Raw genomic sequence first — 26,451 nt, forward strand, 5'->3', positions numbered from 1 at the left:
CTGAAGGATCTGAACTGGTTTTTACGCATCCGGTCCTTCCGAATGCAGTCAATCCGCACTGTGGTCTCCTCCCTGCAAGGGGGAGAATTTATGGCATCAATAGATATCAAAGATGCATATCTCCATGTGCCAATTTTTCCCGCACACCAAAGGTATCTAAGGTTCGCGGTAGAGCGGCGCCATTTTCAATTTGTGGCCTTGCCGTTCGGGCTTGCTACGGCCCCTCGAGTCTTCACAAAGATTCTGGACCCTCTCTTGGCAAACCTAAGAGCTCAGGGTAAAGCCGTCATGGCTTATCTAGACTATTTACTTCTCATGGAGAAAACAGTAGCGTTCCTGAACCACAGCGTTACCAGAATGCTAGAACACCTAGAACGCCTAGGTTGGATTATAAACCTAGAAAAGTCGTCCCTACAGCCTGCCACCAGGTTGGAATACCTGGGTATGATCATCGACATCGCTCAGGGCAAGGTGTTTCTTCCAAGGCCAAAATCCTTGGCCATTGGGGATCTGGTGCGCCTAATTCTGGGCATGAGATCATCCCCCATTCGATTGTGCATGAGGCTGTTAGGAAAAATGGTCGCCTCCTTCGAGGCCGTCCCATTTGCCCAGTTCCACTCAAGGCCTCTGCAAAGATGCATCCTTGCGGCTTGGAACAGGAAGCCCCAATCCTTGGATCTTCCTATGCGTCTATCCCCAGGGACACGCAAGAGTCTCGTCTGGTGGTTACAAACCAAGAATTTGCTGAAAGGCAAAACTTTTCTTCCTCTTCCATGGATGATTATCACGACAGATGCCAGCCTGACAGGCTGGGGAGCAGTGTTGGAGGAGACGTGCTCGCAGTGGAAATGGTCTGCGATCGAGAGGCTATTGCCCATAAATATCTTAGAGATCCGGGCAGTTTATATGGCTCTTATAAAGTGGTCTTACAGACTACAAGGTCTCCATGTTTGGGTTCTGTCTGACAATGCCACAGCAGTGGCTTATATCAATCACCAGGGCGGTACCAGGAGTCTGGTTGCGCAAAAAGAGGTGAATCGCATACTTGTCTGGGCAGAAAAGCATGTTCCATGTCTTTCTGCAGTCTTCATTCCAGGAGTGGAAAATTGGCAGGCGGATTTTCTGAGCCGCCAGCAGTTGTGCCCAGGAGAATGGGCTCTGCACCCCGACGTGTTTCAGAACATATGTCACAGGTGGGGTACTTCAGATGTAGATCTGTTTGCATCCAGGTTCAACAGGAAACTGGACAATTATGTTGGAAAGAACACACTGCTGACAAGAGCAAGAAGGGTGCTGCTCACCCCTATAAATCGAAAAAATAAAACAAATTCCCCCACCAACGGGGTTTTTAGGCAGCAATAAACAATAAGCGTAGCATAATATAAAAAAAGATTATTTTATTGTATGGTAAAAACATGAGCTTCACCCAGGTATTTAAAACAAAAAATAGATAGAACCAAGCTTTTATATACAAAAAATACAATAACATCAATGGGCATACACTAAGCAGACCTAACTATAAATATACTGTATAAAATTAGTAACAGCAAAAAAAAATTTTTTATAGTGCTAACGCGTTTCAACCACTAGGGTCTTCTTCAGAGATAGTCTGTTGATAGAGAGACAAGATAAAACTTAATAAATCTATCGAATAGTATTAGTATTAAACATATTCTAAATTTGTTAGTGTAGTTACCCAGTATAGTATTGCCGAGAGGTTCACGTAAATTATAGTGCTTAATGGTGGAGTTTACCCAGGTTCATGCTTAGACGTCCCTCACAAATTAAAGAAGGTACATGGTCCATACATCTCGCCACAGAGTCCAGCAGTGGGGTGAGGGTCGGGAGCCCAGAGGCGCGGCTCACGAGCGGTCACACGACAAAAACCCTATGCCCCACAAAGGTTGTAGGAAGTAGGTGCAAACGTAGGCAGCCTGCCTGTATGGTAAGCCACGCCTGTGATGGAAATCCCAACATAATCGGAATTAGACATATATATATATATTTTTTTTTATATATATATAGGCCCACATGTGTGGTATGAAGATATCATGTACATGATTTGTGTGCATATAAAGGGAATATCCCCAGATATCTGCATCCACATCTACATCAGAAAAAAAGAAAAAAAAAAAAAAGGGGGAGGGGGGGGGGGGGGACAAAACTCAAAAACCAAACACACACTAAAAAGGAGGGACAGAAAAACAAACGTAACTCTAATCAAAAGAAGACAAGCGTGAAATGACATGTAATAGAAATAGTGTGTGTGATGACATCCCAATATTGGGTGACTAGAGTGACTGAGTGAGTGGATTGTGTACACGGGAAGTGAACTGTGAGGTGAAAGGTGTAGGTGTTGGTGTAGTGAAAAGAATTTAAAGGATAACATATTAGGAAATCGGGGTGACAATGGAAAGAGTGCATTGGGGTGCTGGTGACGGGTAAAAATAAAATTGCATGAAATACTAATGTGGGACTAGTGAAAAGTGACAAAAAAAAAAAAAAAAAATGATTACAATAACTATTCAGATGTAGTAAACCATGTTTATACTAAGGGTAATAACAGTTACCTGGATAGCTAGGCTGGACAAAAGATTCCCAAAGTGGAAAAGGAGAGACAGTAGCTGGGAAACTATCCCGGGAAGAGTGCCAGACACGGTCAATGACTCCTAATCCATAGGGGCACCCCCATCTAAAAATGAATAGAGTGGTAAGGCGAGCTAGCTGTTAAAAAAGCTAGTTTGAGGAAATTATTTAAGTAAAATGGGGGCATGTCAGCCAAGCTAGCAAATAGTCAAACTTACCAACCAGGGATTCAGAGATAAGAGAGTCCTTGTTTGTGTGCAGGAGCTGACGTTTACTGCCAAGTGTACTGTGTTATATAGTGCCCCGGGATTGCATCACAGGCAATGGCCGCCCACCCATTGGCTGGTACTGCCTATTATTGCTTGGCCGCCTAAACGGGTCGACCACGTGTGACCGCCCCGGCGTCCCAGAAGGTCGTAAAGCGACCCCGAAACGACATCACTTCCGACGCAATTGCACGACGCGATTGCGTCACGTCCGTCCGTACGAAGGGTCAGACGAACGTGAGGCACGTCCGGAAGTGTTCAGGGACGCCGCCGACAAGGAAATACGTGTCTCCAATGGCTGGGCGGGACCAGCCCGCACCAGTCATATAGGGAGACATCTATGGAGAGAGCCCTGCATGTGCACAGACAGGGGTCCCTCCTACCCTTGTCGGGGAGTCGCGCAAAAAAAGCAAACAACCCCCCACACACCACCTCCTCCGCATAAAAACGGGAGGGCATTGGAGGCAATATGCAGAGGGACCATAAATGTGGGGGACAAGCATAGACCCGGATCAGGTCAATGTGGGGATATGCCGCTACTGTCCAATACCTCCCCTAACCCCCAGAGCAAGGATGGGGTGGGGGTGTGTGGGTAAAAGACGGGAGGGGAGAAGAGAAAAAAAAAAGGGGGGGGGAAGGGACAGGCGACCGATCCCAACACACCATTAGCTAAAAAAGCCATTTGTTTAACCAAAGAGAAGAATAAAATAAAATCTTTTTCAGATTATTACATATACACATATAGCATGCATGTCCCGACGTGCGAACGCACGTCTTTATTCAAGGACAGACAAAGTAAATATATAGCTAAGTGAATATATAGAAACAGCAAAAATGAAGTGATAACATAATTATACAATCAATCACAGAAGAATACGGTGTTCTTTTGCGAATACTGTACCATGGTACCCTATTTGGTTGTAATCATAGTAATTAAAGACTATCAACGATTTATGGGAGGGGCATGGTCAGGGGATGTTCCTAGACACTTACTAAAGAGTTAGAGAAGAGAAAAAAAGGAGCATAAAGGAGAACGGGCTCACAGGGTAAAGGGGCAGGTACACCCGGTCTCTACTGTGTCCTACTGGACAATTATGTGTCAAGGACAAGAGATGCACTTGCTCAGGGATCAGATGCTCTGACAGTTCCCTGGAATCAGTGTAATCTGATCTATGCCTTCCCCCCGAACCCGCTTCTGTCTCGGTTCCTGGGAAGAGGGAGACTAAATCCCTCAAGAGGGAGACAAAATCTGTCCTTTTAGTGGACCTGGCTTGGCCCAGGCGACCGTGGTACGCAGAGATCATGAAGTTGTCAGTGGGCAGGCCATGGGTCCTCCCTCTCCGGCCAGATCTGCTCTCACAGGGTCCAATTTACCAACCTGCTTTACACAGTCTAAATTTGACGGTTTGGCTGCTGAGACCCACATTCTGAGAGACCGTGGCCTTTTGGGGCCAGTCCTTTCTACTCTGGTCAATGCCAGAAAGCTGGCCTTCAGGCTTATTTATTACAAAATCTGGAGGGCATATGTTTCCTGATGTGAACTCAGGAAATGGCATCCTAGAAAGTATGTCATTAGCAGGATCTTGGCCTTTCTCCAGTCAGGCCTAGAAATGAATTTGGCCATAAGCACTATCAAGGTGCAGATTCCGGCCCCGTCAGTGTTTTTTTTTTCAGAAGCCACTTGCATCGCATTCCCTGATGCGTGCTTTTATCCAGGGGGCCATGCGGATAAGACCGCCAGTCAAACCTCCGGTATGCCCATGGGATCTGAATTTGGTTCTCTCGGCTTTGCAGGGGCAACCATTTGAACCTTTGCATCTGGCTTCATTAGTTCTCCTGACTAAAAAATTGGTTTTCTTAGTAGCCATATCCACGGCTAGAAGAGTATCAGAGCTAGCAGCTCTCTCCAGCAAGGAGCCGTATCTAATTATTCACAAAGACCAGGTGGTCATGCGCCCCAACAGGTCCTTTTTACCTAAGGTGGTTTCGGGATTCCATTTGAATCAAGACGTAATCCTACCATCCTTTTTTCCAGACCCACAGTCCGCAGAAGAAGAATCTTTGCACACTTTGGATGTGGTTAGGGCAATCAGTATATATCTTCAAGCAACGGCTCAGATAAGGAAAACTGATTGCTTGTTTATTTTGCAGGAAGGCCCTAGGAAGGGCCAGGCGGCTTCAAAATCCACTCTCTCAAGGTGGATTATTTCTCAGGCCTATAGTCTTAAAGGGAAAATCCCTCCTTTTCCAGTGAAAGCGCACTCTACTAGGGCTGTAAGTGCTTCTTGGGCAGTGCATCACCAGGCCTCCCTGGCTCAGATCTGTAAGGCTGCAACTTGGCCATCAGTCCACACATTCACCAGATTCTATCAGGTGGATGTCAGAGGGCAAGAGGATATCGCCTTCGGGCACAGTGTACTGCAGGCTGCAGTTTAGGTCCTCCGGTCCCTGGCAGTCTATAATTATGATCTGTGTCTCCCTCCCCTCAATCTGAGCATTGCTATGGGACATCCCACTATGTAATGAAGCTCCTGTGTCCCGTGATGTATGATCAAGAAAATTGGATTTTTGTATACAGCTTACCTGTAAAATCATTTTCTTGAGAGTACACCACGGGACACAGGGCTCCCACCCCTCTTGGGTTTTACGTGGTTTCTTATTGCTTTGCTACAAAACTGAGGTGCCTCCCATATGGGAGGGGTTATATATGGGAGGAATTCTCCTTAATTGGGGTCAACCAGTGTCCAATCACCAGAGGTGCCTATATAACCCACTATGTAATGAAGCTCCTGTGTCCCGTGATGTACTCTCAAGAAAAGGATTTTACAGGTAAGCTGTATATAAAAATCCAATTTTTCTAAACGCACATGTGAATGTGCTTTGAGTAAAAAGTGAAATTATCAACAATGTGTGGCTTCCTTTTTAAATGCGCAAAAGCAGTATTTGGAGTAAAGTTGTTTTCTGTGGCAATGGGTGGCATTTACTAAAGGCAAATCCACTTTGCACTCCAAGTGCAGTTTCAGGTTCACTTTTGCAGTGCACTTGTAGTGCATAGTGGATGTGCCTTTAGTAAATAACACCCACAGTGATGTTTAAATTTCCCCAGTCACGCCATTTTCCTGACCCCACATATTTCTGCCATGGTGCTGAAAATTAGCAATATTTTTGTCAGTAATGCACTACATACATTAGCAACAAAAACAAGGTGTGTAGCAGACCCACAACATAATAAGATTATCTGAAGAAGAGACTGTCACCTCATCTTGCTCAGAATTGGGTTTGCACTGTTGTAGAAAAAGGCCCCAAAAAAACAGGAAAAATACCTAGGAGACACATAAATAAAAGTCAAGCAGTAAATGAAAACAAAGATTATTGTAGTTTCAAAGAAACATTTATTAAAAAAATGCCTCTCAGACATTGTCTTGCATATCAATGGCCCCCCTACCCACAAAGTACTCCATGTATTGGGTTCTGACCTCGTGGGTGCTTTGGGGTGGCAAGCCAGGACGAGCAGCTTCAAGGGCCGTGAGATTGTCATTTTCCGGCAAGTCTGCATCTTGACCAACTGAGACCACATAGTTAGCTGAATGTCTTTCCAAAAAATGTGTGCAGAACGCAGCAGGTAAGCACAATGTGATTTAGTTTATATTCCGCCATGTGGATTGGCGTCAAAAATAGGTGGAACCAGCTGGCCAGTATTCCAAAAGTGTTCTCCACGACTATTGTGGCTCTGGCCAGCTGGAAATTAAAGATCCTCTGATCCGGGGTGAGGGTCCTCATCGGGAAAGGCCGCATCAGATGGTTTGACAGAACAATGCCTCATCCGCGACGAAAATAAATGGGAGTTCTTCCAGATTCTCCTCTGGAGGTAGCAAGCCCAGACTGCCACTCTGGAGACGCTAGTAGAATTCTGTCCGTGCTAACACTCCGACATACGGCCATTTTGCCCCACGTCCACATAAAGGAAGTCATAGGTCGATGACCCCACCGCCAACATCACGATACTATTAAACCCCTTGTAATTATAATAGTACGACCCCGAGTTGGTGGGTGGGACGTGTTTCCCATCAATTTCACCTCCACAATTGGGAAAGTCCCAATGGCTGGCAGAGTGGGAGGTCACAGTCTGCCATTCCTGTGGCGTTGAAGGAAACTGTGGAGTGAAACAAGAAAAAAAAATAGTAATTTGGCACATCAACATTGCAAGCAGATTAGACACAAACATTTTTGGGCAATATCAGTATAACATTTTGGGAAATTAGTATTTAAAGCCTAAAGTGTAAGGTCCCCTTATCAGAGTCATCACCCCCCATCTCTCTCCCACCCACCCCCCCAACCCCCCATCTGATGGGCCCTTGCAAAAAATGAGGGGGGGATGCTTTGGACAGGTAACCCTTTCCACTTCATTGAGAGCTGAATGCAGAAATAATGTGTGATACTTTGGCCAGCCCCTCCTTACTTACACTATTGGCAGCCCACTGGACAGGTAAGAAGTGTCATAATACCAAAAGAAAATGTGCTTCCATTTTTTGACATTCTGCTATTACCTATCAAGATAATAATAGGAGAAAAAAAACTTGTAGCATTTGAAAGTATTGAGGCAGGCCCTTGCACTACATGCTTTGGTGAATTTGTCCATTAATCTGACCAGAAAAAAGGTAGGCATAGTGTGTATTGGGTTTGGCAAAGTCAGCAGATAGAGGATTTCTATCAGCTGACCTAGCAGTTGGGGGGAGGGGGGTTCCTAATGAGTTTGGCCCAACCAAAAAAAAAATGGCACTTTGCATGAATTTGAGCATGCACATAACATTTGTACGCATTTTAGGGGGTGTTTAGGGGAAAGCAATATTATGGAGCTGACAAAAGACATTGCTAACTGACTAGACTATAGGATTATGGGCCCAGAAGAGCATGCTGGGAAAGTTAGTGAAGGCAAATATGCATGAAGGACAAAAAAGGAACTTGAAAAGCTTCCAGCATGCATGAGGACAAAGCGGCACAGCATATCAATTAGAGCATATTGCAATCATGGTAATTAGGGAATGAGGAAAGAAATCCAATACATTAGCAATCATTAAATACATAGAATGTGATGTTAAAGGAGAAAACTTGCCTTCATATAGTCCTTCTGCAGGACCTGAATGATGGCAGAACAGGTCTCTGGAATAAAAATCCCCAGAGCCTGGGGGGAGATGCCTGTGGAGAACTTCAGGTCCTGAAGGCTTCTCCCTGTCGCCAAGTAGCGCAAATGGCGATGAGCCTCTGCTCCGGATTGATGGCTTGCCGCATGCAGGTATCCTGCCTGGTGATATAAGGGGACAGCAAAGCCAGCAGACAGTGAAAAGCGGGGTCCGTCATCCGGAGATAATTCCTGAAATCATCAGGATTAATTTCCCAGATCTCACGGAGCAGAGGCATGTGCGAGAACTGGTCACGCTGGCGCAACCAATCCTTGGTCCACAAACTCCTCCTCGCCCTTTTCATGGACCGGGCTTGTGTCAAAGCTAAAAGCCCAACACCAAGCCCCTGCCCAGCACAAACTCTATGACGAGTATGCACAAGAAACATGGCTTAAAATGGTCGGCTGGTCAGAACGGACAACAGAAAGCACCGATAAACAGCAATGCCTGAAATAACAACCTGAAAAGCAGAAACGAGCAGACAATAAGCAATGCAAATCAAAGCGTACTATACCAAGATATAGTCCACAATGCACAACAAATGCTTACTGACTACACGCACTGATAATCAGATACGCACCTACAAGCACAAACTGAAGAGCAGTAACAAACTAAAGCACAAATCTGAAAAGCCAGAATCGTCTCTCACCAAACTTCTACTAACACGCGATAAACACAAAATCAGCAGAAGGAGCCCAAAGGGTGCCGGACGTGGTGCTGAACTTCCCTTTTCTAGTGCCGTCGTACGCAGCTTACGTCACCGCGTTCTTGGCAACCGGAAATTCCAACAACTTAGTCCGACCGTGTGTATGCAACACCACTTCCGGACTAAATCCGTCTGAATTTATCCGACGGATTTGTTGCCGGATAAGAGTTAGGGCAGCCAACACATACTTAGGTTTTGCACAGGTTTTTACTTTAGGTAGAACCACATTTGACTGCAGCAAACTATACATTTTGTATTAATGTTGTGGTGGGGGTGCTTCACAAAATTTGGTATTTTAGATATAGATTTTTTGCGCTGGTAGACACATATTCGATTTGAATTTACTAATTGATGGTTCACATTTTTTTTTTTTTTTTTCATTTATGATTCTTCACTCACATTTTTGTCCGTGTTTTTGTGATGTTTGTTTTCATACCATAACATATTTGCACTGTTTTATTTGCCTTTGATTCACACTGATTCTGGGTATCTCTATGATCAGTGTGTTTCTAATATGTTTATTTTTTTTTATCACTGTATTCGTGTTATACAGGAGAATTGCTACTTCCATTAGTTTCATATAGAAACTTCCTTAATAGGTGTACTCCATTGGGCGTATTTACACTTCTTAGCACAGTTTCTTTTCCCATTTTCTAGTATATCTTCTAAAGTGTCTTTTTCTTGCAGGTGGACATTTAAAGGGTAGATTAATATTTTTGCTATGTAATATAGACCATGTATTATGTATATTAGGAAATGTGTATATACCGTCCCCCAACAGTGAACTCCTCAGGTTTATGGCCCATTTGTTGGTCGATCACCCTGGAGTTCTTTTTTTGGCTGTGGGGGACAGTGGCAGCTGGTGCTCAAAATGTTTTTTTTTTGGGGGGTGCAAATACATACCACCAAAGAAAAGTTCTATTTGTGGGAGAAAAAAAAAAGAATGGCAATTGTATTTGTGTACAGAGTTGCACGACTGCACAATTGTCATTTAAAGTGATGCTGTGCCGAATAGCAACAAATGCATTCCTATCTTTGGGTGATCACAAAAACCTGACCATGCTTGCTGCAGACATATTGTGATCTGAGTATATGGCTCTAATTGGCTACGTGCATGAGATATAGAACAACTATCATCTTATCTTACCTGTCTCTATATCTACTACAATGACATTTAGCTTGCTAAAGCATGGTTTATCATAACAAATTAATATATATAAAAAGCCACAGTGGTGGGGCAGATATTCAGGTGGTATATTGGTTGGGCAGAAGGTACAGTGGTGAGAGAGATGAGAAGGGGGTTCAGCGGTGAGACTGAAGAGCACAGTACAGTGATGGGGCAGATGAACAAGGGGGTTACAGTGGTGGGACAGATGAGCAGAGGGGGTTCAGTGTTACAGTAGTGGAAAAGATAAGTGGGGGGGTGGGCAGTTCAGTGTTGGGGCAGATGTGAATGGGAGGTACATTAGTGGGGCAGAAGAGTAAGGGGTTACAGTGGTGGGGCAGAGGTTGGGCAGGAGAGCAGGGGAGTACAAAGGTGGGGTAGAGGTGCAGGGGGTTACAGTGGCAGGGAACAGGAAAAAGGATATATATTGGTGGGAAATATGAGCAGGGGGTTACAGTGGTGGGGCAGAAGATCAGTGGGAACAGTGGTGGGGCAGATGGGCTCAGTGTTAGGACAGGTGAGAAGGTGGTTCAGCGGTGAGACAGAAGCGCATGGGGGTACAGCGGTGGAGAAGATGTGCAGGAAGATATAGTGGTGGGGACAGATGAGAAAGGGGGTACATTGTTGGGGCTGATGAGCAGGGGGAGTTACAGTAGTGGGACAGAAGAGCAGGGTGGTACAGTGTTGGGGCAGATGTGCAGGGGAATACAGTGGTGGCACAGATAAGCAGGGAGTACGGGGGGGACAGATGAGCAGTGGGGTACAGTGTGGGGACAGATTTGTACTGATCTGAGGTGTAAAGGTGCAGGAATTGTAGCTGATCTAAGGCATGAGAGTGCAGGATGTTAATTAAGCACTATTACTTAAGTCGTTTACAGCATTAACTTTTTTTTTTTTTTTTTATCCAAAGAAAAGTTTATCGAGTTAAACATAAACAAACAGAACCAGGCTTCAACATTTCACAATTACATTGCATGTTTAGCAAATTTTCATTACAGAATTGCTGCAAATCCTTCATAGAGGACGCACCCCACTCTACTCCAACCTTGTATTCCCATTCCCTTTTTCTACGTGACCAATATTCCATATAAGTTTACTTAACCAGCATTTACTCCTAGTAATCTTCCAATCACCAGATCCACCTGGACCAGTTCAGGTACATCCAGCCACGGGCCCCAAAGTTTCTCAAACCTCCGGGAGCATCCCCTGTATTGATATACCATTTTCTCCATTCTAATCATATTCCCAACTGCGGAAATCCACTCCTTAACTGTGGACGGATCCAGTGAAGCATTATCATCTTCCGTGCTAACTGCAGGGTTCTGATAACTGCTATTCTGACACCCTCCTCCCATTCCAAGACTTCCAATACATTTAACAAACATTGTTTGGGATCGGTGGGCATAGAGATCCAAAACACCCTATTTATGGTATCCACCACTCCACCCCAATAGGAGTGAAGCTTCTGGCACCTCCACAGTAGGTTGATCAGGTCTCCAGGATCCCTCTTGCACCTAGTGCACAACGGGGTAGGCCTAAGATCCATTTTATGCATTCTATGTGGGATATAGTAAATCCTTAGAATAAGATACAGCTGTGTTAGCCTCTGTGACACATTTAGCGAGCTCATGGGCACTGCCTGTAAAATCTCTTCCCACTGTTCTTTATCTATCAGCCCTACATCTCTGTCCCACCTACTCTTCATTTTCAGGGGATGTTTATTCAGGAAACTCTGCAGGAGCATATTGTAGCATTGAGAGATGAAACCTTTAGTGGTGGCTGTCATCAGTATTAAGTTAAATAATGGCATTGGCGAAGGAACCCACTCGGAGACATGCTCTGTGCCTTCACCGCGTGCTTTAATTGCTTATAATAAAACCGCATGCTGGGCGGCAAACCATATCTGTCTTGCAGAGCCTCGAAAGGCAGTAGGATACCGTTTTAGAAAATCTCCTGAATGTATACCCCTCCATATGTCTTCCACAAAATCCCATGCTGTATTTGTGTTATTTCAGGGTATGTTCCATTGGACCATATTGGGCTAAAATCTGTGTAACCTGTCACTCCCTGTATGTATCTACTTTTTGTTCCAGATTTTCTGGAGGAGATTGTAGGTCGGGTATTTCTTATTTGGTTTCCCAAAAGCTAAAGCCTCAAGTGCCGCTGGCACTGAGTCTCGTTTTACCGTGTGCAACATCACAGCATCTGAAGAGCTGCGGGTATTGCTTGGTCTGTCTGCTTCCCCACGCATACTCCCTATGAGGTGTTGGAGCTGTGCCGCCAGATAATATAACCATGAGTTTGGCAGGGCAGGGCAAGCCCTCCCTCATCCTTAGGGCATTGTGAGTGTTGAAGTTTAATCCTAGGAGGGCAATTTTTCCAGATTAGTAAGCAGAATAGGGAGACCACCACTGGAGAGTTGTGGAGTACATATAGTAGCTGGGGCATAAGGATCATCTTGATCAAATTCACCCTACCCTCTACCGACAGGCAGAGTGAGTTCCACGTCTTAATCCGGTCTCAAAATTTCTGCAGTAGTGGGGAGATATTCAATACACCATAATCCCTCACTGTGGGCAACACCTGGACTACCAGGTATCTAAAGGATGTCGCCAAGGGTATGGAGCTATCATTGGGAGGTTTACCCTTTTCATTAATGAGCATTAGGGAAGATTTTGTCCAGTTAATCCGGAGCCCGGAATACACTCCAAATTCCGTTATGGTCGACATGGTCTCCCAAAGGGAACCTTCAATGTCTCCTAGCAGAATCATAGTGTCATCCGCGTAGACCATCAATTTCTCATTTGTGTCCCCATAACGGAAGTCGGTAATTCCCGAGTGGTCTCTAATTGTGATATCCAAGGGCTCAATAGCCAGAGCGAAGAGCAGGGGAGATGGCGGGCACCCCTGTCTCGTGCCCCGGCCCAGCGCAAAGGTATGGGATACGCTCCCCGCCTTCCTAATGGCTGCCTGTGGATGACAATAGAGCAAACGGACCCAGGATATGTACATTTCTCGAACCTCTGACGAACCCCCCCATAAATATTCCCATTCAATGCTATCGAAGGCCTTCTTAGCATCCAATGAGAGCAAAGCCCCCTGTCCCATATGATCTGCCTGAGACTGAATATTTAGAGTCTCCTGAGGTTCACCGCCGTGGACTTATTCAACATAAACCCAGCTTGATCTGGGTGTACTATAGTTGTAATGACCTTATTTAGTCTAAGTGCAAGAATTTTATCCAGCAGTTTGACATCACTCTGCAACAAAGAGATGGGCCTGTATGATCCTGGATCAAGGGAATTCTTCCCAGGTTTTAATATAAGAACAATATTTGCCATGGAAATAGAGGGGGGCAAGGTCCTATTTTCCCTAGCTGCCTCAAATACCACCAGCAACTTGGGAAGAAGAATATCAGCATATTGTTTGTAAATTTCTATGGGAAGTCCGTCCGACCCAGGGGCCTTACAGTTAGGAAAGTCTGCCAGCGCTGTTTGTAACACCTCCACTGTAAGTGGAGCATCCAGGGCCTGTCTGTGCTCATTTGTAATTTGTGGGAAGCTAATACCCTGCAGGTATCGCATGAGTTCCTGCACTGTATACTTCCCGGTTGGTAGGTATAGCTTCTCATAGAACCCTGCCATTTCCTGCAAAATTTTGTCAGGGGAGCTTACTATTCTTCCCTCCGGTGTTCTGATTGCCCCTATAACAGGGGACCTTTGCTGTGAGTTTGCTATCTTAGCTAACAGGTGACCCATAATTTCACCTTCCTCGAAAATTTTACCTTTGAGAAGAATCTTTTCTTCTCTGCCGTGGAGGACAGCAGCCGCTCATAGGCAGCTTGAGCCGACTGCCATTACTCCCTTACAGAGTCATTGGGGTGCCGAACATACTGTTCCTCTAAGTCCTGCACCAACTTCTCCAGATCATCCCTCTGCCCCGAAGACTGTCTTCTAACCTTCTTGATTAATGCGATTAATAGCCCCCTTACGTAAGCCTTAAAAACCTCCCATTAAGTTAAGGGGGCATCAGTAAATTCCTGCCAATCCAGGAATTCCTGCATGCTCCGCTCCAGCTCAGTAGGCTATAGGAATAACTTCAGCCAGAAGGCATTAAATTTCCAGGGTGCCCTGGACATCCCTGACAGTGGAGCCACAATCAAGCTAATCACCAAGTGGGAGAGGTCAGATACACTGCAGGGTTTGTATGTCACCTCCGAAACAGATGGGAGCATGGCAGAGTTACCAACTGCTAAATCATTCCTGGATAATGGTCCATCTGTTTTGGAGAAGCAGGAAAACTGCCTCTCCAAAGGGGCCTCCACATATCCATCTCTACAAAGGGGCCTCCACATATCCATCCACCCCACCTTGTTAAACAACCTCAGCAATGGCAACTCCCTCAATGAGGCAGGCCCCCCAAACTTAGGTGCCTGTCCATCGAGGGACTCTGCCAGCAATTGTAATCACCAATTATCAACATGGGAAGGTCCGGCCTCCCCACCAAATAAGTCAGCAGAGTCCTGAGCACCACCACTGTAAACGGGTGAGGAATATATATGCATGCCAAGATGCAGTGTAGCGACCCAATACGACAGTATAAGAAAATATACCACCCCTCAGAGTCTATACATTTGTCAAACTCCTGAAAATCAATGGCATTGTGCACTAACACACTCACCCCCCTTGAAAAGCAGGTGTGTGTGGAATGATACACTTTCCCCGCCCGAGTACTGCAAACATCTCTGAGTTTCCGGAGTCAACTGTGTTTCCTAGAAACACAATAAGGCTGGGTGAAACCTCTTCAAGCATGTGGATATCATCATACGTTTAAGTGGAGAGCTTAGTCCCCTAATATTCCAAGACACCACATATATTTCAGCCATTTGCATTCATATGATCAAGAAACTCCAGGGTGCATATAAACAAATTAAAGATATGCAAGTTGGTAATAGAGTATAACAAGATCCAGTATTAGGGGAAGCTGAGCCATGCCATCAGCGGCCAGGCCTAGCCCCAGCCTACATTGAGTATGTTCCATAGTTCAGGGGTCTCAAGTTTACCATTATTTGCATAGCGACAGTACTAAAGCCTAATGTCCTCCAAACGAAGCCTGTGGGTGAAAGAAGTTAAACACAAAAAACAAACATAAGTCCAGGCTGTCAACGTGACAGACCAGACTGAACTAATTTGAAACCAAAACCGTTTGAGCACTTTTTTTCCCCACTTCTCACGTAGTAATCTTCACAAGATAGCTCTAGACTCACATGGTAGTATTATGCCTCCCAGCAGAGCCAGTCCTAAGTTTCCCCACTTAAACGAGACACTCCGGGGTCAAAACGATCAATATCTCTTCCACTTAAACAAAGCAAGAATGGGCAAAAATATACGGGAAGTATAGGAATAAAAGGAAAACAAAATATGAGCACTCCATGTATAGCTTGTCGGTACATCCAGCATGCTGATTCTTCAGTGTGGTCTCCAGCCGCAGCTGCCAACAAATCAATCACCATCCTCCTCTCTGCCTGCGACATCTTGAGCCGATTCGAAAAAGTGGGTTTGGCTGTTACCGGTAACCCTCAGCTTAGCGTGGTACGATATAGCGTAGGGTAGCTGCGAGGCTCTGTCTCCTTTTTACATCTGAGAACTTAGTAGCAGAAAAGTCCAAATATAAGGACACCCGGACCCCATTCACCTGTACATTAGCCTTTTCCCGGCTTGTCTAAGTACCGCCTCCCTTTCTCTGTAATGCAGAAGTCTGGCAAGGATGGGCCTGGGAGGGGCACCCGGTTGCGGTGGGCGGCCCGTTGTGCGATGAGCCCTCTCCATGGTAAAGAACGGAGAGAGCGTTTCTTTGCCAAATACCTCCTGTACATTATTCCGTCTAAGCCCCTGTACACACGGTCGGAGATTTCGACAACCAAATCCGTCGGATTTTGTCTGTCGAATTTTGTCCGTCGGATCTTGTCCGAAACTGTTGCATACACACGGTCGGACTAAGTTGTCGAAAAATCTGATCATTCAGAACGTGATGACGTAATTTCGTTACGATGGGACTACGTTCAGGCTAGTAGCCAATAGCTTTGATGTAGGAATTTGATCTGAGCATGCGTGCCACTTGGTCCGATCAAAATTCTCTACACATGATCGGAGTATGTCCGATCGAACCAGTTGGTCGGGAAATATTTCCAACATGTTGGAAAATTGGGTCCGACGGATATTCAGACGGAATCAGTCCGATGCATACCACGCACAGCCTGATTATCCGACAACACGGTCCGATAGGACACATTCCGACAGATTCTCCGACTGTGTACAAGGGCTTAGACAATTTTCAATGTCATCTGCTCTGTTGTTAGTTTCCTTGGCCAGCTAATGTGCAACATGATCCTCTCGAGCAACTGGGGGGAATCTGTCTTCCACTTCACTCACTCTGCTTTCCACCGCAGTTGTGCATTCTCAATTTTTTTGCATATCTTGTCTCAGCAAGGAAACATCCTCTCTTAATCCCCCAAACTGCTCTTTAAGGGTATTCACTGAGGCACTGCAGACATGCACTGCTCTAAGTATCTCTGCCAGAGTTGGTTGCTCATTATCATCTACAGCTGTGTCTGTGCGAGAGGGATGGTGCTGCTCAGCAATACAGTCCTGCTCACCCTGTCCCTCAGCCTCTCCTGCAGACTGCCTCATTAAGCTCTGTGCTGCTGAGCCCTGTAGCACCGCATGCAGTTGTATAGATCCCCCCTCTGCCATCTGTTCCAGGGATGAATGAATGAAATACTTGTTTAGCGCACAATGCGAGCTGAATCGCCTCTAGGCGATCCCCCCAGTTTTTGTGTATAATATGTAATATCCCTTGGGTACTCCTTGCCCACAGTTTTTAAGCAGGAAATTACATTTCTGGGGGGGCGTTCTGTACACTATCTGTGTAGAAAGCGCCTGCTGCACTGTCATTTTCTGTAAATGTAATGCAATACGGCTATATTGCATTGCATTTACAGAAAATAACAGTGCTGCAGAAAAGGTAATTTTTAATAACATTTAATTACAGTATGACTTGTCACAGTTGTATTGTATATGATATATATATAGTGCCTTGCGAAAGTATTCGGCCCCCTTGAACTTTTCAACTTTTTGCCACATTTCAGGCTTCAAACATAAAGATATAAAAATTTTATTTTTTGTGAAGAATCACCAACAAGTGGGACACAATTGTGAAGTGGAACGAAATCTATTGGATTTTTGAAACTTTTTTAACTAATAAAAAAAAATGAAAAGTGGGGCGTGCAAAATTATTCGGCCCCCTTGCGTTAATACTTTGTAGAGCCACCTTTTGCTGCGATTACAGCTGCAAGTCGCTTGGGGTATGTCTCTATAAGTTTTGCACATCGAGAGACTGAAATTCTTGCCCATTCTTCCTTGCAAAACAGCTCGAGCTCAGTGAGGTTGGATGGAGAGCGTTTGTGAACAGCAGTTTTCAGCTCTTTCCACAGATTCTCGATTGGATTCAGGTCTGGACTTTGACTCCGTCCCAGTTTCAGGTCTTTTGCAGACTCCAACAGGTTTTCATCCAGAATGGTCCTGTATTTGGCTGCATCCATCTTCCCCTCAATTTTAACCATCTTCCCTGTCCCTGCTGAAGAAAAGCAGGCCCAAACCATGATGCTGCCACCACCATGTTTGACAGTGGGGATGGTGTGTTGAGGGTGATGAGCTGTGTTGCTTTTACGCCAAACATATCGTTTTGCATTGTGGGCAAAAAGTTCGATTTTGGTTTCATCTGACCAGAGCACCTTCTTCCACATGTTTGGTGTGTCTCCCAGGTGGCTTTTGGCAAACTTTAGACAAGACTTTTTATGGATATCTTTGAGAAATGGCTTTCTTCTTGCCACTCTTCCATAAAGGCCAGATTTGTGCAGTGTACGACTGATTGTTGTCCTATGGACAGACTCTCCCACCTCAGCTGTAGTTCTCTGCAGTTCATCCAGAGTGATCATGGGCCTCTTGGCTGCATCTCCAATCAGTCTTCTCCTTGTCTGAGCTGAAAGTTTAGAGGGACAGCCAGGTATTGGTAGATTTGCAGTGGTCTGATACTCCTTCCATTTCAAAATGATCGCTTGCACAGTGCTCCTTGGGATGTTTAAAGCTTGGGAAATCATTTTGTATCCAAATCCGGCTTTAAACTTCTCCAAAACAGTGTTACGGACCTGCCTTGTGTGTTCCTTGGTCTTCATGATGCTCTCTGCGCTTTCAACAGAACCCTGAGACTATCACAGAGCAGGTGCATTTATACGAGACTTGATTACACACAGGTGGATTCTATTTATCACCATCAGTCATTTAGGACAACATTGGATCATTCAGAGATCCTCGCTGAACTTCTGGAGTGCGTTTGCTGCACTGAAAGTAAAGGGGCCGAATAATTTTGCACGCAGCACTTTTCAGTTTTTTATTTGCTAAAAAAGTTTAAATTATCCAATAGATTTCGTTCCACTACACAATTGTGTCCCACTTGTTGGTGATTCTTCACAAAAAATGAAAATTTTATATCTTTGTTTGAAGCCTGAAATGTGGCAAAAGGTTGAAAAGTTCAAGGGGGCCGAATACTTTCGCAAGGCACTAATAAATATATATATATATAATTACACATTTTTTTTTTCTTAAATGTTTTTCTCATGAAAGTGAAGTTACCCTTTAACAGTGTTCTGCCATCTGTTTTAGGAAAGGGAAGCTGGATCGAGAATCACTACTTCGAACTAAAGCAATGCGAGAGAGGGAAGAAAAAATTATCATTAAGAAGTATAAGTACACCGTTCTGAGAGTCAGATTTCCAGATGGTTATTTACTTCAAGGTTAGAAGACTTTTTTTTATTTTTTTTCTCCTCTCAGCATACAGTAAATAAGAATAATTTGTATGACATAAGTCTGCTTTATAGGAGATAAATACAAGCACTTATTATAGTAATATTCTTTTTAACACAAACTTCACTACAGAGGGAACTTAAAAACAGACACAAATGAAGTTTACTTCAATCATGTTGAAGTTTATGCACACTACTGTTCAAAAGGTTTAGGCAGTTGTGGAAAAAACGCTGTAAATTAAGAATGCTTTCAGAAATAGAAGTGTTAATAGTTTATTTTTTTTAATTAAATGGAAAGTAAATCAACAGAAGAGAAATCCAAATCATATCAGTATTTGGTGTGACAAATTTCACGAAACGCGTAGGGCGGTGTGACACGCTACGTTTTTGCCTCAATAGAACAACAGCAGAACCAGGATATTATTTGGAGTTGCGATCGGCCGACGCTTTCCATTGATGATATGCCTTTTTTCACAATAATTCTGTAAGTGCATTTTCTCCTTTTACTTTTATTTTTAATAAATGGTTTTACACTATCTGGAGTGTTTTTTCTTCCTATGGTGGACCATTTGCCTTTCTGTTGGAATCAGGGGCGGATCCAGGGGGGGGCAACGGGTCAATTGCCCCCCCCCGAGAATACCGGCAGGCTGGTTCCACGGGTCCAATCGCGGCCGGTTCCGCGGGTACCAGCGGGCCGGTTCCGCGGGTCCAATCGCGGCCGGTTCCGCAGGTCCAATCGCGGCCAGTTCCGCGGGTACCCGTGCGGCCGGTTCCGCGGGTACCCGCGCTGAGTGGACGGTGAGGGGGGGGCAGCTGGGCGGCTTAGGAGGGCTGCTGGCCAATCAGGAAGCCAGCAGGCAGGGGAGCAGGGAGATGACATCATCTCTCACTGCCCTGCATCCCTCCAGTTCCGCCCTCACTGTGTAGGAAGCTGTGTGAAGCAGAGAGATTGCATCATCTCTCTGCTGCCTATCTTCACTCTGGGACCCAACAAAAGACCACCTTAGCAGAAAAGTGACACAGTAGGTGACAATCCGCAATGTGTGGCAGGCTACGTGGCAAGTGGCAATCCGCAATGTGTGGCAGACTACGTGGCAAGTGGCAATCCACAATGTGTGGCAGACTACGTGGCAAGTGGCAATCCGCAATGTGTGGCAGGTGACGTGGCAAGTGACAATCCGCAATGTGTGGCAGGTGACGTGGCAAGTGGCAATCCGCAATGTGTGGCAGGCTACGTGGCAAGTGGCAATCCGCAATGTGTGGCAGGCAACGTGGCAAGTGACAATCCGCAATGTGTGGCAGGTGACGTGGCAAGTGGCAATCCGCAATGTGTGGCAGGCTACGTAGCAAGTGGCAATCCGCAATGTGTGGCAGGCAACGTGGCAAGTGACAATCCCCAATGTGTGGCAGGTGACGTGGCAATCCGCAATGTGTGTCAGGAAATGTAGCAAGTGACAATCCGCAATGTGTGGCAGGTGACGTGGCAAGTGGCAATCTGCAATGTGTGGCAGGTGACGTGGCAAGTGACAATCCGCAATGTGTGGCAGGTGACGTGGCAAGTGACAATCCGCAATGTGTGGCAGGCTACGTGGCAAGTGGCAATCCGCAATGTGTGGCAGGCAACGTGGCAAGTGACAATCTGCAATGTGTGGCAGGTGACGTGGCAAGTGGCAATCCGCAATGTGTGGCAGGCTACGTGGCAAGTGGCAATCCGCAATGTGTGGCAGGCAATGTGGCAAGTGACAATCCCCAATGTGTGGCAGGTGACGTGGCAATCCGCAATGTGTGTCAGGAAACGTAGCAAGTGACAATCCGCAATGTGTGGCAGGTGACGTGGCAATCCACAATGTGTGGCAGGTGACGTGGCAATCCGCAATGTGTGTCAGGCAACGTAGCAAGTGACAATCCGCAATGTGTGGCAGGTGACGTGGCAAGTGGCAATCCGCAATGTGTGGCAGGCTACGTGGCAATCCGCATCTGGTGGCAGGCGACGTGGCAAGTGACAATCCGCAATGTGTGGCAGGCTACGTTGCAAGTGGCAATCCGCAATGTGTGGCAGGCTACGTGGCAAGTGACAATCCTCAATGTGTGGCAGGTGACGTGGCAAGTAACAATCCGCATTTGGTGACAAGTGACGTGGCAAGTGACAATCCACATTTGGTGGCAGGCGACATGGCAAGTGACATCCTCAGGGCTCCCACTGATTCTGCATTATGGTGAGTTGAACCATTTAATTTTATATTACAATGTATTAATAGAAATAATGCGCTTCAATCATCCTGACACCATAACAACCATGGTGCCGTAATGATTGAAGCGCAAATACCAGCCATTTCCCATATAAATTGCCCCCAAAAAAAACATATTTTATAGCAGTGCCCCTCCCGAGATTAGACTCTGGATCCGCCCCTGGTTGGAATACATCTGAGTCTTGCTCTAAGTGGATCCTGTTTTGGACGACTCAAGATTGATGCATACTCTGACCTGATCTTTTAAAAAGCGCACCCTACTGGGGCATCTGGTAAGGAGCCATTTTTATTCGTTTGGTGGTGGTGCACTTCAATTTGCTTCACGTGATTCAGAGACTTGGCAGCCATTTTGGACACGTGGTGTTTTCCATTCATATCTATTCACAAGGACTTTTTAATGATGATATATTACCGTATATACTCGAGTATAGGCCGACCCGAATATAAGCCGAGGCCCCCAATTTACCCCCAAAAAAACTGGCAAACTTATTGACTCGTGTATAAGCCGAGGGTGAGACATGCCTGTCCATCCCTGTGTGTGTGTCCGTCCATCCCTGTGTGTCCGTCCATCCCTGTGTGTCCGTCCATCCATCCCTGTGTGTGTGTGTGTCCATCCATCCATCCATCCCTGTGTGTGTGTGTCTCCATCCATCCATCCATCCATCCCTGTGTGTGTGTGTCTCCATCCATCCATCCCTGTGTGTGTGTGTATCCATCCATCCCTGTGTGTGTGTGTGTCTCCATCCATCCGTGTGTGTGTGTGTGTGTGTGTGTCCAGCCTACCTGTGTCCCGAGCCTTTGTCCCGAGCCTCCGTCCCGTGCCTTGCCTCCTTGCCTCCGTCCCGTGCCGTGCCTTGCCTCCGTCCCGTGTCGTGCCTTGCCTTGCCTCCGTCCCGTCCCGTCCCGTGCCGTGCCTTGCCTTGCCTCCGTCCCGTGCCCTCTTCGTCGGCGCCTCGGCGGCCATTGTAAAATTCAAAAGCCGCGCCTCCGCCTTCGCCTGTGATAGGCGGAACACTGAATTTCCCAGCAGCCTGTGTTCCGCCTATCACGGACATCGTATCATCCTCGTCCGTAGTACGAGGATGATACGATGTCCGTGATAGGCGGAACACAGGCTGCTGGGAAATTCAGTGTTCCGCCTATCACAGGCGAAGGCGGAGCCGGAGGCGCGGCTTTTGAATTATAGAATGGCCGCTGTCTGTCTGCTCGACACGCTGATCGAGCGGGCAGACAGCGATGACTCGAGTATAAGCCGAGGGGGGCACTTTCAGCCTCAAAAAAGAGGCTGAAAATCTCTGCTTATACTCGAGTATATACGGTAATCATTTATGTGATTTATTTATTTTTTTTGCACATTTTTTGTATGCTCACCTTTTGGGCACTAGTATCACTGAGATTCATTGTCTATGTAATTAGTGATATGTTTATGTAAATTAGCGACTCTGTTTATACACTCATCACTATATGCAGTTAAGTATTTTTCATGCATTAGGTTTGGTGCCTATGGTATTTTCATGCAATACTGTGCACTTTTAGTTTTCACTTTATTTGGGTGAGATATTTATATCCTAATATGAAATATTAGGGATCGCGCAGTTTTTCTCTTTTTTCTATTTACATACATATATAATATTTTGGTATATATTTGAACTGCAGCATCATATAAAATTTTGGTGGTTTTGTTTATACTGTAGCGCAGATTTTCCTTCCTTTTTTCCCATTTGGTGTGACCACCCTTTGCGTTCAAAACGGCATCAGTGCTTGGTACATTTGCACACAGTTTCTGAAGGAACCCGGCAGGTAGGTTGTTCAATGTACAGTAGGTGACCGAGATATTGTGTCAATCTCGCCGCTTCTATCGACGAGATTGACACCCTACGAGCCCCGTCGCGGGAGCCAGCGCCGAGCTGGCTCGCATCGGGAAAGGAAAAATGTTTCTTTTCCTTTCCTGATAAGCGACAAGCATCGCTGGCCAGGTTCACACTGGTGCGGGGATCCGAATTGGATTCCCGCCAATACCAGGCACTGTATTTGGTATGAATCCTAAGGGAGAACTCCACGCCAAATTTAAAAAATAAAACGGCATGGGTTCCCCCTTGGGAGGCATACCAGGCCCTTGGGTCCGGTAGGGACTTTAAGGGGAATCCCCTACGCCGAAAAAAACGGTGTGGGGTCCCCCCCAAATAAGGGGGCCCCTGGATAGCGGCCCCTGACCCTATGTGGATGAGTATTTGGTACAATGTACCCCTACCCATTCACCTGTGAAAAAAAAGTAAAAAAAAAAAAAACACAACACACAAGGGTTAAAATCGTTTATTGCACAGCTCCGGGGGTCTTCTTCCGTCTTCAGGGGTCTTCTCGCCAGACTCCTCCGCTATCTTCTGCTCTTTTGCATGCGGAGGAGCCCGCTTTCTTCTTCGTCACCGCCCTCTTCCGACTTTGGGGGTCTTATCCCCATCTTCGGTTCTTCTTCCACCTCTTTTACTAGTGGTTGCCCGGTCTTCCGTCGCTGCCGCCTTCCGTTCATCTTCTGGAGATGTTGACGCAACACTCTCTCCGGCCACAATGCCAGGGACTCGGTGTGTGGCGACTTATATAGGGACAAGGGGCGGGGTCACCGGTTGATGTCACATGGTGACCCTGCCCCCTTATGATGTCACAGTCCTGGAGGATGCTGGGACTGTGACGTCATAAGGGGGCGGGGTCACCATGTGACATCAACCAGTGACTCCGCCCTTTGTCCCTATATAAGTCGCCACACACACAGTCCATGGCATTGTGGCCGGAGAGAGTGTCGAGTCAACATCTCCAGAAGTAGAAGAACAACGGAAGGCGGTGGCGGCAGCAGCGACAGAAGACCGGGCCACCGTTAGTAAAAAAGCTGGAAGAAGAAGCGTTGGCCCGGCAAGAAGAACCGAAGAGGGGGACAAGACCCCTGAAGTCGGAAGAACAGGGTGGCGACAAAGAAGAAAGCCGGGCTCCTCCGCTAGCAAAAGAGCAGAAGATAGCGGAGGAGTCCGGCGAGAAGACCCCCGGAGCTGTGCAATAAACGATTTTATCCCTTGTGTGTTGTGTTTTTTTTTTTACATTTCTTTTCACAGGTGAATGGGTAAGGGTACATTGTACCCCATACTCATTCACATAGGGTGGGGGTGCGCTATCCAGGGGCCCCCTTATTAACCCAAAGCACCCACCCCCCCATGTTGAGGGCACGCGGCCTGTTACGGCTCAGGAGGGGGGGGGACACTCGCTCGTCCCCACCCCCTTTCCTGACTGGCCGGGCTGCCTGCTCGGATAGGGGTCTGGTATGGGGGGGACCCCCTGCTGTTTTTTCGATTCCCCTTAAAACCCCTACCGGACCTAAGGGCCTGGTATGCCCAAGAGAAGGCATGCAGGCTTCATTAGTGAGGCGACATTATCGCTCTCTCGCTACTATAGGAAAATAACATTTTCCTATTGCAGCCAGCGCGAGAACCAGCGCAGCGGGATCGCGCTGGTTAGGATCGCGCTGGAAACACAATATCGGCGGCACCTACTGTATCTTGGCGAACTAACCACCGGTCTTCTGTGGATGTAGGCTGTTCAAATACTTCTGTCTTTTAATGGCAGACAGACTGATGTAGAGATCAAGACTCTGTGGGGGCCAAACCATCACTTCTTAATGCCATTGGCTGTATGATTGGGGTCGTTCTGCTGCAGAATAATTTTGATTAAAATCACATACCTCCCTGATAGTATGGGAGTGAAAAAACAAGAAAGTCCACAATCCAGAGCACCTGCTGCCATTATATTGCACTCCAGTTCCTATGTGTTTATGCATAAAGTGATTGTAAAGTCTTAAAAAAAAAAAAATGTTATACTTACCACCTCTGTGCAGTTGGTTTTGCACAGAGCAGCCTGGATCCTCCTCTTCTCAGGTCCCTCTCTGCTGCTCCTTTCCCCTCCCTCCTGTTGATTGTCCCCATAGCAAGCAGCTTGATATGGGGGCACCCGAGTCGGCCGTGTGTCCATTTAGACATGAAGCCCAGACCCGGCCTGCCTCCTCTCTCTCCTGATTGGCTAACTGCGTTTGACAGCTGTGGAAGCCAGTGGTACTGCTGCTGTTTCTCAGCCAATCAGGAGGAGGGTCCTGGACAGCTAACTCACTCGTGAATATCGCTGGAGAGAGATGGGGCTCAGGTAATTACTTAAGGGGTGCTGGGGAAGCTGCTACACACATGTGTTTTTTTTTTTTTTTTTTATCTTGGTGCATAGAAAACCTTCTGCCTTTACAACTCCTTTACGTTGCTTAGCCTTGTTTCCATGTCGGAGGTATGGCTTTTTTGCCGCAATTCCTCCATGAAAACTACTACTGGCCTGACTTCTCTGGACCTGGGTCCCACTGGCTTCCGCCAGTTTTGTGCTGATGGTGATTTTATGTTGAACATCTTCCATTTTTAAAGAGAAGTAAGCATGATATTTCTTTCATCTGCTGGATTACGTTTCCTTGGCTGACCACTGCCTCTGCATGCCTCAATGTTGTTCTTCAAAAGAGCTTGAACAGCCCATCTTAAAACCCCAGTCTGTTTTGAAATGTTTGCCTGGGAGAGACCTTGCTGATACAGTAGAAATGCCTTGTGTCTTGATGCTATGCTCAGTCTTTCCATGGTGTATGAATTTTGCCCATTCCTCCTTGCAAAACTGCTCCAGCTCCTTCAAGTTGGATGGTTTGCGCTTGTGAACATTAATCTTTAATCTGACCCCAGATTTTCTATTGGATTGAGGTCTGTGCTTTGACTAGACCATCCCAACACATTTATGTGTTTCCCCTAAACCACTTGAGTGTTGCTTTAGCAGTGTGTTTGAGGTCATTGTTCTGCTGGAAGGTGAACCTCCGTCCTAGCCTCGAATCACACACAGAGTGGTACAGGTTTTGCTCAAGAATATCCCTGAATAGCATCATCCATCTTTCCCTCAACTCTGACCAGTTTCCCAGTCCGACTGCTGAAAAGCATCCCCACAGCACGATGCTGCACCACCATGTTTCACTGTGGGGAGTGTTCTTCGGGTGTTGTGTTGGGTTTGCACAAAACATAGTGTTTTCTTTGATGGCCAAAAGTTACATTTTAGTCTCATCAGACCAGAGCACCTTCCGCCATACATTTTGGGAGTCTCCCACATTTCTCCCCTTTGCAAACTCAAAACATGCCATTTTCTTTTTTGCTGAAAGTAATCACTTTCTTCTGGCTACTCTGCCAGAAAGCCCAACTCTATGGAGCATACAGCTTATTGTCATGCTATGTACAAATCCTTCAGTCCAGTCTCTGCTGTGGAACTCTGCAGCTCCTCCAGGGTTACCTTAGGTCGCTGTGCTGCCTCTCTGATTAATGCCCTCCTTGCCTGGTCTGTGCGTTTTGGTGTGTGGCTGTCTCTTGGCAGGTTTGCTGTTGTGCCATGTTC

At 46.2% G+C, this 26,451-nt stretch overlaps 1 protein-coding gene across 2 annotated transcripts in view; it reads left to right on the top strand.

The window, feature by feature from the left end:
- Positions 1-26,451, top strand: part of UBXN6 (UBX domain protein 6) — a 347,069-nt gene that overhangs the window by 177,065 nt on the left and 143,553 nt on the right. For both annotated transcript variants that reach the window (XM_077475772.1, XM_077475773.1), the window contains exon 10: positions 18,624-18,754. In XM_077475772.1, coding sequence (XP_077331898.1) covers positions 18,624-18,754 — 131 coding nt within the window. The remainder of the gene's footprint in view (positions 1-18,623; positions 18,755-26,451) is intronic.

Source organism: Lithobates pipiens, unplaced genomic scaffold (genome assembly GCF_037356315.1).
Source record: "Lithobates pipiens isolate NorthernLeopardFrog02 unplaced genomic scaffold, aLitPip1_a1.2 Scaffold_13, whole genome shotgun sequence".
Lineage (NCBI taxonomy): Eukaryota > Metazoa > Chordata > Amphibia > Anura > Ranidae > Lithobates > Lithobates pipiens.